This window comes from Peromyscus eremicus, chromosome 4 (assembly GCF_949786415.1).
Source record: "Peromyscus eremicus chromosome 4, PerEre_H2_v1, whole genome shotgun sequence".
NCBI classification, from domain to species: Eukaryota; Metazoa; Chordata; class Mammalia; order Rodentia; family Cricetidae; genus Peromyscus; species Peromyscus eremicus.
This window is the reverse complement of record NC_081419.1, coordinates 100,801,415-100,816,267: the sequence shown is the minus strand read 5'-3', so window position 1 is coordinate 100,816,267 and position 14,853 is coordinate 100,801,415. Positions and strand designations below refer to the sequence as shown.

Sequence of the window (14,853 nt, the reverse complement as noted above, 5' to 3'; positions counted from 1 at the left end):
CTTGCCTCATTTAATTCTGCAAACAACCCTATGATGTAAGTGTGATTACTATGCCAGTGAGGTGATGAGGTCAAAGTCTCTAGCTACTACATGGTAGACGCAGGACTCAAGTCTGTCCCCATGGCCTGATTCCCTAGCTCTCATCCTCATTTTCATTCTCCTCTCTTCTCAGCTCTTTCAGCCCTTTCAATAGCTACTAATGGTGGCGATCCCTAACACTACTCAGGAACTGTGCATCTGGTCCACTGTCCAACATGGGAAACAATTAGCAGCTTCTAGTCTCACATCACAAAGGAGCAGCATAATTGATTGCAATTTTTTCAATGATGGAGGGGAAAGCTGTTACCCCTACAAGGGAGAAAAAAGCTGATTAGGCCAGGGAGCTCTTACAACAGAAGCTAAGTCTTCTTGCTCAGAACTTACTGTTCAGCTAAGGTATCACCCACATCCAAGTCACCAACACCAAAGTCAATAAAGTAGTTCAAAGGTCATATTAAAGAAACCTTAATTCTATTACCAAGCATCCTGTTTTGACAAAGAATAAAGAAAAAAGATGCCTGTAATTTAACAAATAGATGTAACAAAGAACAATTAAGTTTGACTACAGAGTATATCTGATATGACTAGGAATGAGGTACTGGGCTAGGGATGCAGCTGAGTTGGTAGAGGGTCTGCCTAGCATACACAAAGCCCTGGATTTAATTCCCCGCACTACATAAAACTGACCATATTGGTATAAGCCTGCAATCCCAGCATTGGGGCTAATAAGAAGTGACAGCAATGTGGCCTCCACCAACACTAGGCATGCACACAGTGCACACACATACATGCAAACAAAACATACACATAAAATAAATAAACTGGCTTTTTTAAAAGCTACTTAAGGGGTTGGGGATTTAGCTCAGTGGTAGAGCACTTGCCTAGCAAGCACAAGGCCCTGGGTTTGGTCCTCAGCTCTGGGGGGAAAAAAAAAAACCCTACTTAACGCTTGGAACAAAATATCTAATAAAGCAACTTAAAGCCAGGTGTGGTGGTACATGCTTTTAATCCCAATACTCAGTAGGCAGAGGCAGGTGGATAGCTATGAGTTCAAGGGCAGCCTGGCCTCTACAGCAAGTTCCAGGTCAGCCAGGTCTACATAGTGAGACTGTGTCTCAAAACAAATGAAGGGAGGGAGGAAGGGAGGGTTGGTTTGGGCTCACAATCTGAGGGCAGGTCATTATGGCAGAAAAGACATGGCGGGAACTGGAGGCAGCTAATCACATTGTATTGTTAGCCAAGAAGCAGAGATCAGTACACAATGCAAAAATAAAGTTGGAAATGAAAAAAAATGTATGTGAAGTCTAAAAATCAAAATGTAGTAACAGCTACTCAAAGTAATCACACCACCTATGCTGGTTAGACTTTCTGTCAATTGACAAAAGCGGTGCCACCTCTGGGCAGGTGATTCTGAGTGCTATGAGAAAGCAGGGTAAGCAAGCCATGGCGGAGCAAGCAGTGGGCAGACTGCTGCATGTTCTCTGCTTTAGCTGCTGCCTTGAGTTCCTGCTCTGACTTCCCTCAGTGACAGACGACGGAAACAAACCCTTTCCTCCCCAAGTTGCTTTTGGTTAGTGTGATGGCTAATCTTTGTTGTCAGCCTGACAATATCTGTAATCAACTAAAACCCAAGTAGCCGGGCATACCTGGGAAAGATTTTCTTGATTGGAACATTTGAGGTGAGAAGACCCACCCTAAATCTGGGCCTTATCTCCTGGTAGGCCTCCATAAAAGGAAACCAAAGAAGGACATTTTGGCTTTTTGCCTGCTTGCCCTCACCCTCACTGGCAAGCTCATCAATCCTGTCACTAAGGCATTACCTTGATGGTATTAGAACCTGCTTCTTTGGGATTCCAACAAAGACTGAAGACTGGCTAAGACATCAGCCTTGGGGCTGAACAACTGGCAGATTCTGGCCTTTCTGTCAGGAGTCTGCCACTATTGGACTGGGTGGACCACAGCCTGAGAGGCACGCCAATAAGTCCTACATATAAATATTCATCCTATCAGTTCGGTTCCTCTAAAGAACCCCAACTAAGACAGTCAGATTTACCACAGCAGTAGAAAGCAAATTAAGACACCACCAACTATCCAGTATTATCTTTCTCTTTTTGATTTTGTTTTTTTTTATTGTTGTTTCTTTGTTTTTTGAGAGAAGGTCTCTTGATATAGTTCTGGCTGGCCTGGGACTTGCTACTCTGATAAGGCTAGCTTCAAAACTCAGAGAGATCCACCTGCCTCTGCCTCCCAAGAGCTGGGATTAAAGCACCTTTTCATCTTCCCAAACTCCAAAATGATTCATATCCAAGAAAGCTAATTTTATGTATAGGCTTTGTGTTCTAAAGTGTTAGCTTTGGAAATCTGGGCTGGGATATAGCTCAGTGGTAGAGAACTTGCCTTAGTAAGTGAGAGTCTATCCCAGGACTATAAAAAAACCCTAGGACTATAAAAAAGAAAAAAAAAACATATAACGCAATACTCTAAAAACATACTATATACAAGCCATCATTTTATAGTGGTTAATACCTTAAAAAACAAAACAGTAAGAACAGAAGTCTTAAGCATATACATACCCACTCTTTTTTCTAAGAGGTTTCCTTGCTGGGCCAACTTGATTGCATGTATATAACCAAAAGAAGCATCATATCCAAGCATTTCACAATATATAAGTCTCACCATACATTCCTTCATCATTTTCTGAAAAGTGAAACACCCAATCACTATGTGAACAAATGAATGCTTTCATTTTTCTGTATGTCACACTCATTTAACAATGGAGCCATTTATCCTGGTGATGAAGAACTAATATACATATTACAAAGCATTTGTCTAATATCAGAATATAGACATAAAAGTTGCTTCTAACAATCACCAACACTATTAATGTAAAAAAAAATTAGCTCAATATTTTATTGATAATGACACTATAAACTACCTGAAGCTACTTCTAATTCTACGTGCCCAGAGAAGTTTGATTAGAGGTGATCCTCAGACAAAATTTCATCCATGGTGATCATAGTTAGCATTTAAAATCAATGGCTAACATGGGCGGTGGTGGCAAAGGCCTTTACTCTCAGCACCCAGAAGACCAAAGCAGGCACATCTCTGTGGGTTTGAGGCCAATCTGGTCTACAAAGCTTGTTCCAGGACAGCCAGAGTACTTACACAGAGAAACCTTGTCTCAAAAAAACAGAGGAGGAGCCAGGCCATGGTGGTGCACACCTTTAATCCTAGCACTCAGGAGGCAGAGGCAGGTGGATCCCTATGAGTTTGAGGCCAACCTGGGCTACAGAGTGAGTTCCAGGACAGGCTCCAAAGATACACAGAGAAACCCTATCTCAAAAAACAACAACAACAAAACACCAAAAAACCAAAAACAAAAAAACCAGGGGGGGAGTCAATTTGAATATGTTTTGCCAAACGAAAACATCTAGAAAATTGATACAAGTTGGTAATGTATTCTGTAATGAAAATATTCAATTTTAAATATCAAACTGCAAGCCAGCTGTATTCCTATCATCCTAGTAGTCAAGAACTGAGGTAGGAGGCTGACAAAGGACTGTGTGAGCCCAGGAGTTAGAGACTGGAATAAAGAACCCATCTCAATAAACGAAAAAAAAAAAAAAATCAAACTGAACATAGGTTTTCTTCAGCATTATTATATTATAGATATATAATCATCTGCTGCATAAGTACTCTTTTTCTCTTTTTAAATAACTCACATTATTGTGAACTAAGAGGTATAATTTCATGAACAATGTGGCCATTACAAACTTTTTTTTTTTTTAATTATTTGTTTGTCTGTTTTCAAGACAGGGTTTCTCTGTGTATCCGGATCTCACTCTGTAGACTAGGCTGGACTCAAGAGATCTACCTGACTCTGTCTCTCTCTCTCTTTTTTTTTTTTTGGTTTCGTTTTGTTTTGTTTTTGAGACAGGGTTTCTCTGTGTAGCTTTGCGCATTTCCTGGATCTCACTCTGTAGACCAGGCTGGCCTCTAACTCACAAAGATCCACCTGGCTCTGCCTCCTGAGTGCTGGGATTAATGATATACATCACCCAACCAAAACTCAAATTCTTTATTAGGGCCGGGCGGTGGTGGCAGTGCATGCCTTTAATTCCAGCACTCGGGAGACAGAGGCAGGCGGATCTCTGTGAGTTCGAGGCCAGCCTGGTCTACAGAGCGAGTTCCAGGATAGGCTTCAAAAGCTACACAGGGAAACCCTGTCTTGAAAAAAAAAAAATTCTTTAATAGATTCTATGAATATGTTTTATCAGAATGACATTTGCATTATCAATATTTATAGCAAAGTTTTGTTAGTTATAAGAAATACAATGTGTTTCAAAACAGAGAAAATCTCTGATTATTTTAACATCTAAAATTAAAACTTGGCAATGATAGTGCACATCTGGTTCTGGATTCAATCCCAGGATCAAAAAAGAGGAAAAATATATATAATTCAGTGTTCTATAAAAAACTATCTGTAGCTGAGCAAAGCCTGAGGAACAAATCAGTAGGCACTCCTCCATGGCTTCTGAATCAGTTCCTGCCTTCAAGTTCCTGCCCTGACTTCCCTGGATGGTAGACTACAAGCATAAGGTGAAATAAACCCTTTCCTCCCCATGGGGGCTGGTGGGGGGGGAAGGGGGATCTATAATCCCAACATCAGGACATAGAGGCAGGGGGATAAATTCAAGGTCATCCTCAACTACACAGTAGTCAATACCAGGCCAGCCTGGGATATATTAGATCCTGTCTCAAAAAAAATTTTTTTAAATCTTAAAAATATAGCTGCCTGTGGTGGACATATGTTTAACTCCAGCACTGTGTGTGTGTGTGTGTGTGTGTGTGTGTGTGTGTGTGTCTGTGTGTGTGTATTAAAGTTAACTGCTATCAGACAATTAGATAAAAAGGCTGACAAAACATTAAACTATCTAAACAAAACAGGGTGTGGCAGTGCGTGCGCAGTCCTTGGAGGTCAAAGCAGGAGGATCCGAAGCTACACAGTGAGTCAGAAGTCAGCCTGGACTACATGAGACCTTATCACCAAAATAAAACAACAACAAAACTTAAAGCAAGACAGTAGTATTTAGAGGGGTAGGTGTGTGTGTGTGTGTGTGTGTGTGTGTGTGTGTGTGTGTGTGTGTGTGTATCTTAGGAAAATATTAGGGAAATACAGTTTAGTTCAAATCACTTGTGTTTAAAGCAGTAAAAGTTAATTCGTTAACATGTTAATTAGGGCTACTAAGTTTGTTTTAACATTTGTTAGAGTGTGTGTGTGTGTGTGTGTGTGTGTGTCTAATTGTTTTTAATTAAATTGTAGTGGGAGTCCCTTTGCAAAGGCTTTTATATAAACTAGCAATAAAAGGTTAATTTATGCCATTAAGTTTCAATCCTGGATATGTATCATGACTTCAGAAGGTTTTGTTGTCCTTGTTTGTTTCTTTAAATTTTTATTTATATATTTTATGTATATGAGTGCTCTATCTGCATGCACATCTGCACACTAGAAAGTTGCTGGGAATTGAATTCAGGTCCTCTGGAAGAGCAGCCAGTGCTCTTAACTGCTGAGCCATCTCTCCAGCTTATGACTTCAGAGTACAATTGTTATATAAGTTATTGTTCCTTTATCTAGAGAAGAAAGGACATTTCCCAATGCTGGGCTTCCTTTTACAATCTCCTTCCAGTTGTCCCAGCTCTGTAATACCTTAGAAACACACGACTGACCTGCCTGGATGGCTATTGTTAGTTATAATCTCACTGCTAAACTCTGAGTGTCCAGTGACCAGTTTTACCCAACACCAGACTTATGCCCTTATAGTACAAGAATTGTATTCAATGACACCCATTACAGAAATGAAAACCTAGTGAAGGAAAAAGAGGAAAACTACTTCTGCTTAGCATTCCTATCAAGTATCACAAAGCATGCACACAGAGGTACATATCTATATATACAACACACACATATATACGTACAAAGATACCAGAGTAATGGTGTCTTGAATTTTATTTCCCTGAATATTATAACTACAAAAAGAAACACGTTTTCTTGGACTTTGCATATTCATGTTTATGACTATGTATTTGTGCAAAATTATCACTTTGATATTTCCTAAAGGGATAAACATTTCTACAATGACTTACACACAAAAAAGACTCCACAGGCTGAATGTGTTGATACACACTTTTGATCCCAGTACCTAGAAGCAGAGGCAAGTGGATCCTTTTGAGTTCAAAGCCACCCTGGTCTACATAGTAAGTTCTAGGCCAGCCAGGGTTACACAGCAAGACTCTGCCTCAAAAATAAACAAATAAATAGTACATGTCAATTAAAAAAAAAAAAAAAAGATAACAAAACCAGGTCCTAATCTGAAGATGTGCAAACAGCCTCACAGTGGCCAACACAGAGTAGCCAGCTACTCATTAAATAGCTGCTTAGTGAATTTGGAAATTCATTTGATATGGAACCAGGCTTCAAATGCGAGTGTGTTGAACTGTGCCAACATACCAGTGTTGTAGTAGGAGCAGAAACAGTCGCCTTCAGACTACTCAGTTCCTGCTGGATTAACTTCTCTTCTTCCTGAAAAATACAATTATAATCATTTCCATTAAATGGAGTATCATTCTTAAAAAAGTTACATTTCCTGACCCATACAACCCTCCTTGGAAAGAAGAATTATTTCCAGGTTAACCTATTACTCCTCTTCATTGCATTCATTTGATAGTATATATAGATTGGCAGAAAAAAAAATTTTTTAATTCAAAATGTTGATGGTGAGGTGGCGCAGTGGGCAAAGGTGCATGCTGCCAAGCCTGAGGACCTGAGTTCGGTCCCTGGACCCCACATGATGGAATAAAAGAACTGACTCCTGGACACAAGTGTCATGTCACACATACACAATCCCACTAAGCACTTAAACACATGCCCAACTACTGCCTAATACAATGCTGTCTTTGTTTGTTTGTTTGTTTGTGACAGGGTTTCTCTGTGTAGCTTTGGAGCCTGTCCTGAAACTCACTCTATAGACCAGGCTGGCCTCGAACTCAAGAGATCTGCCTGCCTCTGCCCAATGGGATTAAATGCGTGTGCCACCACCACCCGGCTATACAATGCTATCTATAAATCACACACCAAGTTACTGATATTAAGTAAGTAGCTGCCGGGTGGTGGTGGTGGTGGTGGTGGTGGTGGTGGTGGTGGTGGTGGTGGTGGTGGCGGCGGTGGCGGCGCACGACTTTAATCCCAGCACTCAGGAGGCAGAGGAAGGCGGATCTCTGTGAGTTCCAGGCCAGCCTGATCTACAAAGCAAGATCCAGGACAGGCACCAAAAACTACACGGAGAAACCCTGTCTCGAAAAACCAAAAAAAAAAAAAAAAAAAAAAAAAAAAGTAAGTAGCTAATTAGGAACTACCAGTGAGGGCTGGAGAGACGATGCAGCAGATAAGGCTACACATCGCTTTTGGAGAGGACCAGAGTTTGGTTCCCAGACCCACTCTATTGGCTCACATCTGCCTAAAACTCCAGCTCTAGGGGATCAGACACTTTCTTCTGGAATCTGAGGGCATCTGCACTCACATGCACATATCCATACACACACACACACACACACACACACACACACACACACGCACGCACGCACGCAGAGTCCAAAAAAATCTAAAAACAAACAAAAAAACCTAGAAGTGGAGCACTACCACATCTAGCTGCCTGTGAAGTTTCAAACTGCAACTTAAGCCAAGAACCACGTTCTTTAAGGTTTCATGCAGGAGCAGGGTCGGACGGCTCAGTGTGTAAATGCACTTGCTGCATAAGCCTAAGGATCACAATCCACCATATACAAAGCCAGATGTGGTGAGGTGTATCTGTAATCCCCGAATTCCTACGGTGAGACTGGAGGTAGAGAGGGACCCCCAGAAGTCCCCTGGCCCTCTTGCCTGGAGTATATAGCACAGAAGAAAACAACAAGAGATCCTATGTCAAACAAGGTGGAAGGTGAGGACCAACACCCAAAGTTGTCCTCTGAACCCTACCATAGTACATGCACACACACACACACACGTGCTCGCACGCGCACACATAAACACACACACACAGAGTACATACACATACGCATTTTTTTTTAATTTGGCCTCATACAAACCATGAAGATATGTTAAGTACACAAATAATGATTGTGGGATGTGCAGTAAGCCCTGGCCAATTCAGCCTCGCTACACACCAGCTTACAACTAAAACACGTGCACATCTTAAACCTTTAAAAGGCATCTTGTTTCTCTTGCTCCTCTCTACTTACACTTACATTATGCCCAAAATGAATGACTAAATCCTTGCTAGAAAGAAACGTGTTTTACTATTTTCCTCATTAATTAACGCATAGTTGTGTTAGATAAATATCTGCTGGAGAAATTATGACACAATATTATGTTTTTAAGACATACACTCCTTGAGGCTTTGAATCAGTACCATACGCAATCCGTGGGAACTTACTAACTTGTATTGAAACTACTCGTTTTCAAAGCCCGTCTTTGCCCACGCCGTTGGTCCAGCTTGGGCAAAACCTCAAGCTCTGCAATGATAACAGCCCTGCCAGGGGTGGGAGTGAGGGTTGTCAGTTGCGGTATGTGATGCCTCCAAGAAAGAGGAACTAAATTAAAACTCAACAGGGAAGAAAAACTTCGTAGGAGACTATAGTCCAGGACTCAAGCCGCACTGGCTGTTTTCACTAGATTGCCGGCTCATGTAGTCCTCAAGCACTCCCGTGGACCACACACCGGTTTCACGCTGAGAAGGGACACCGAGGGTCTTCCGGCCTCCGGATCAGATAGCCGGCCTCCCTGCGGTCCGTGCAGGCAGCAAACCCAAGCTCGGGGCGGACGCCCGGCCGCGTCCAGCTAGCTGACAAGCACCCCGGGCCCACCCCGCCCTGCCGACCCAGCCACCTACGTGCTTGGACGAGAGCGCAGTGACGCCGCGGATGAGGCCGCCCAGCCTGGAGAAGAAGGGTGCCCTGGAGGCCGCAGGCCCTCCCAGCTGGTTCTGCAGGAAGAGCCCCGGCAGGGCGGTCAGCGTCCTCTCCACCATGTCGCTCATCGCGGCCTCCCGGCGCGGCTACTTCGCGCTGAGCCTCCCGGCCGCCGTAGTCACTTCCGGCGTCTTGAACAAGAAATCTTTATTCGCGCCGGGGCGGTGCGAGCAGGGTGACGTTCCGGGAGAGGTCGCCAGGGGGCGCGCGAGTCTACGAGGAAGAGCAGAGTTCTCAAGAGGCTTGGAGCAGATCGCTCCCAGCAGCGGTGAAACGTGTGCGCCTGAGTATAATTGTATTTTCTAGACTCTCCCTAGTAGTAGGATGATGAATTCATGCCATTCTCCTGCCTCAGGGAATTACAGGAATTACAGACCTGATCCACCATCTTCTTTATCGTGCTCTTAATACCTGAAACTTCTGTGTTAGTGAAATGTCTGTGATAAGTGAAATGTTTAAAAAAATCTTCCAGCTGTTTTTGTTCCCATACCTCAACAAAAGGGAAAGTTTGCCCGACAGAGTAGTTCTGCAAAGATAAATTTTAACTTGCTGGAAATTTTCTCAATATTTAAATTTTATTTAAAACAGATTCTGTTAGAATTTAATATGTTTATGCCAAAGTAAAATTTTGTTTACTTTTTTTTTAAATCTAGGCACTTTCATTAGCTTAAAAAGATTAGAAAATTTACTTTCCAGGCATGTGTAGTGGTATTTGCCTGTAATCCCAGCACTTGGGGGTGGGAGGAGCAAGAAAATTCAAGGACATCATCAAGGACGCATCAAGGTCAAAGCAAACCTGGGCTATATGAAACCTTGTCTTAAATTTCCCCACCCCCCAAATTTTTTGTCTTGCATCCAAAAAGTGCTGGAAAAGCAATATCAGATACTTCTCTGACTCAGGGGAAAGGAACGTGGTAACGCTGCCAGAAGGAAAGACAGAGAAGCTTTCTTTACCCTGGCCTGGATGATGTCCACCTTAGTGTATCTTATCGGTGGAACATTTTCAAATTGTAGTCTGGCGCCGGTAGAGCAGGAAGAAAATTACACATTTGAAACAGAGACATGCTAAGCTAAGCAAAGGTCTGCTGCTACCACTTTTCAAAGAAAGAACCACTGAAACATCTTACGAAGGTTGAATTATTGTGCTGAATCGGCTAGAAAACGACGCCGAGAGGCTCAAAAAAATGAATCCCGCAGGACGTGGCTATGGAAGAGCCTCAGAAGTGACAAGGAATTAGTCAGTGACCCGAGAGGCTGGCCAAAAGAGAAGGTGATTCCGTCCTACTGCAAGTGGGATCTAGAAAACTTTCAGTTGAGGAATTAAGCAGAGCAATAGTGGCACATGCCTTTAATCCCAGCACTCAGGAGGCAGAGGCAGGCGGATCTCTGTGAGTTTGAGGCCAGCCTGGTCTACTGAGTGAATTACAAGCCAACCAAGGTTATGTTCCAAAACAAACAAACAAAAAACCCCTACTACCACGACCAAAAAAAAAAAAAAAAAAAAAAAAAGTTCCATTTTAATACACGAGGGGGCGCCAGAAGAACGAAGGACGGACCTGACTCAGTTCCCAGCTCTTGGCTCTGCATGCTATCTCAAGTTCATTGAATTTCTGGCACAGGTTCTTAGAAAAAGAGACCTCTCAAGGTCTTTTTTTTTTTTTTTTTTTTTTTTTTTTCTTCTCCTTTTCTTTCTTGAGAGGAGAGAATTAGCTTGACTCTGAAAAGGCATCAGGGAGAGCCAAGTTAGACTCTCCAGGGAAGGGCAACAGTTACAGCCAAAAGAAATGGCCCTGGGAGTTAGCAAGAGGGCTAACTCAGGGTTAAGAGCCAGTGCAGCTATTGCAGAGGACTGAGGTTCTGCTCCCAGCATGGGGCAGCTCACAATCACCTGTAAATCCAGTTCTAGGGGATTGGACACCCTCTTCTGTCTCTCGGGACACCTGCATAATGGGGTGAACATACATACATGTAGGCACACACATATACATGTGGTGGTATTGTGGTCCCCAAAATATTGTGTACCCTAATAAACTTATCTGGGGTCAGAGAACAGAAAAGCCACTAGATACTTAGGCTAGAAAATGGTGGCACTCATGCCTTTAATCCTAGCATTCCAGAGGCAGAAATTCATCTGGGATCTCTGTGAGTTCAAGGCCACATTGGAAAGAGCTAGGCATGGTGACACACGCCTTTAATCCCAGAAAGCAGCCTTTAATCCCAGGGAGTGGTGGTAGAAAACAGAAAGGTATATAAGGCGTGAGGACCAGAAACTGGAAACATTTGGCTGGTTAAGCTTTCAGGCTTTCGAGAAACAGTTCAGCTGAGAGCCATTCGGATATGAGGACAGAGAGGCTTCCAGTCTGAGGAAACAAGACCAGCTGAGAAGTTGGCCAGGTGAGGTTACCTGTGGCTTGTTCTGTCTCTCTAATCTTCCAGTGTTCACCCCAATACTTGGCCTCAGGTTTGATTTCATTAAGAAGATCCATTTAAGATTCTTACTACATATACACATTAAAATAAAGTGGATACATCCTTTTTTTAAAAAAAGAAAGAGCTCCAAGGAGAGGCTTCCTCACACTCCAGGATGAGATGAGCTGTTTTATTTTCTCCCGTTCTCAGTCACTCCCATTTCACACAGAACTTTGTGTTTTTTTCACTCTGCCTTGACCCCTGGCCAGCAGACTATGCCCACAGTGTTTTTCCACTTCCTCTGCCCACCCGAATCAGCCTGGCATTAGCTGGAAGAGCTCTGTGTTTCTGGATAAATCCCTCTACAGCAAACTCTTTGTGGTGAAAATCTCTATTTAGCTAGAAATCCTCCATGACTCAGCTTATGCTGACTAACCTAGTAAGCCACAGTCCATGGAACAAAATTCTGGTCCACATCATGTATTTAGACAGTCTAGTTGAACTACTTGTAAAGAGGATTTTTTGTTTGGTTGGTTTGGTTTTTCAAGACAGGGTTTCTCTGTGTAATCTTAGCTGTCCTGGAACTCAGTTTGTAGACCAGGCTGGCCTTGAACTCAGAGATCCAACTGCCTCTGCCTCCCAAGTGCTGGGATTAAAGGTGTGTGCCACGACTGCCCAGCATAAAAAGATTTAATCTACATTTTTTTGGCTTTTCCCCAAGTATCTTAAGAAATGAGCAGAATAAAACAAACAAACCAAAACCACACAAAAATAAAAACGGCATCCTATGCTCTGAGTCTTTCCCTATGAGCACCTATTTACAAGTCCAGTTCCCAGAGTATCTGTGTAAGGACTTTTCCTAACAGTCTTCAAGATCCAGGATAAGGAAAAGAAAGAAGCTTGAGTCAGAATAAACAAAAGTCTTTCCAGAAGTAAGAGGTGGGAATGCAGTGTCCAAACACACCTAATCCACAGTGGTACAGACAGTGACCAGGCCACCAGAAGTCAATCAAGTTCAAAGGAGTAAAAGTTACCTCCAAGAGAGGCAATCATCCCGCTGCAGCCTGAGGCTCTATTGATGAGTAAGAACCAAGTCTTTAAAAACTGCAGGGCTTTGGGCCAGGGAGATGGCTCAATGGGTAAAGGCACTCCCCGGAATCCACACGGTGGAAGGAGAGAACTGACTCCCACAAGTTGTCCTCAGACTTCCACATGGTCACCAAGACACACACACACACACACCCCTGAAGTAGCCCTGACACGAGTTTAAAAATCAGTAGCTCACAAATTATTCCATCAGAAAACTAAATTACTACCAGCCCTGGAGCACAGGTTACAACTCCTCAGTTCAGGAAAGAAAGCCCCATTTCCTCAAAGAATGCAGTACAGAGACATCTGCAGGGGTCTGCGAGGCAGGAAGCCCAGACTGGGGAAGGTGGAGAAACACAGTCACTTCAGGGGTCTCTCGTGTCTGAAGTATGAAGTGATAAAGGCCCTACACAGGGACGTAACAAACTTGTGTGCAGTCTTGGCTCTTAGCAAAGTGCTTGGTCTTTACCAGTTGGAAAAGCCTGGGTAAAGGAACAAAACTTTGTTCATTCCTACACCTTCGGGCGACTGTGAGAATCAAATGATGGATTATATGTGAATATGATTTTGCAATAAATTTTAGGATTTAAATAAAACTGTAGAAAAAAATGATGTGATGCTTCACATGATGTAGTAAACACCCTGACGAAAGCACACTAAGGGAGAAAGTTATTTTGGCTCACATTTCCCAAGGCATGTAGTTCATAATAGGAAAGATGTAGCAGCAGGCAGGGAAGGCAAAAACTTATTATTAATTATAAATACTTGGCTGATAGCTCAGGCTTGTTACTAACTAACTCCTATATTTTAAATTAACCCGTATTTCTTTTCAAGACAGGGTTTCTCTGTGTAGTTTTGGTGCCTGTCCTGGATCTCGCTCTGTAGACCAGGCTGGCCTTGAACTCACAGAGCTTCTCCTGGCTCTGCCTCCCAAGTGCTGGGATTAAAGGCATGCGCCACTGCTGCCTGGCCAACCCATATTTCTTATTTAGCCTCTGCCACGTGGTGGTACCTTCTTTCAATATAGCACATTCATCTTGCTTCTTTCTGAGTCTGCTTGAGACTCCCCAGACTCCGCCCTTCTTCTTCACAGCATCCTCTGTGTCTTGCTGTCCTGCCTGTACCTCCTGCCTAGCTACCAGCCAGTCAGCTCTTTCATTAAACCAATCAGAAGGCACCTTGGCAAAGACACATTTTCACAGTGTACAAAAAGATTATTCCATAACATTTCCCCCTTTTATCTAATTAAAAAAGGTTTTAACTTTAACATAGTAAAACTATATATAACAAAAATAGTTATCAAGTAAGAATTACAGATACAATATCCAGTCCATTTGTATTTGGCAAAATTAGAGAAAAACACTCTATTATCTATCTTATCTTTGTGAGTCTAAAGTTTTATACCTAATTTACTTTTATCATAACTAAGAAAAACTATAAGTTTAATTATTTAGTCTTTAACTCCATCAAAAACCCCAGAAGGATGAAATGTTACCTAATGACAGGAACAACTGGCTGCCTGGACAGTCACCCAAAGTTCTTCTGTAACATTGGGCCATCCAACTCTGTCCTACAGGCCTAGTATATCTGACAGACATTTTTGAGAAGTAGGGAATTCTGAATACTGTCCTAGCCTGTCTTGGCAAAGTTTGGCAGTCACTTTCTTTTGCATCTTGCTGGTCCAGTTTGGACAGTATACATCAGCAATTGAGGCAAGGGCAGTTTTTTGCCCACATGGCTAGCTTTTGCCATAAAGAAAGCAAACTCCATACAGAGGTTCTTCGATGCCCATCATCATCTTTTGAAGCAAATTGGTGCTGCCAGGAGCAGACATGTCTCACTGTCATGAAAAGTCTTAAGTTATTAAACATTAAATGTCATATTCTGTAGGTCTTTGAGGTGTATGAAGACCATCCATCCATCTAAATATATCTGTTTAACCTTGAAAACATACCTAATATGACTACAAGTTTGATTATTTATAGATGACTATTAATCTGTATTTTTTAATTATATATTATATTTTTAAATGAGCTGCATAAATAAGCACAATACCCTAAACAAAAGTAGAAACATACATACAATATAACAAAATTAACTTTAAATTTGTATCAATAAGTCAAAATCCATACCAATGTAAAATATTTTGAGATTAATAGTTGTTTTTTGGATTAAAGTAGATTCAGTAAGCTACCCTTTTTTTGTATCATTCCTATATCATAACCCCCCTTTTTCCTTTAGAAAGAGATCTGTGAATTTAACTCTTTTATTTAGCCTTTTTTTTTTAAACTA

The 14,853-nt window shown here is 42.1% G+C and overlaps 1 protein-coding gene across 1 annotated transcript in view; it reads right to left on the bottom strand.

The window, feature by feature from the left end:
• The window catches only part of Ap4e1 (adaptor related protein complex 4 subunit epsilon 1), a 62,486-nt gene extending 53,322 nt beyond the window's left edge, over positions 1-9,164 (bottom strand). Inside the window, exons 1-3 of the mRNA XM_059261339.1 lie at positions 8,985-9,164; positions 6,548-6,619; positions 2,613-2,736 (exon numbers count right to left, since the gene is read on the bottom strand). Of these exons, the coding sequence (XP_059117322.1) occupies positions 2,613-2,736; positions 6,548-6,619; positions 8,985-9,131 (343 nt within the window). The 5' untranslated portion in view covers positions 9,132-9,164. The remainder of the gene's footprint in view (positions 1-2,612; positions 2,737-6,547; positions 6,620-8,984) is intronic.
• Positions 9,165-14,853: the final 5,689 nt, after the last annotated feature.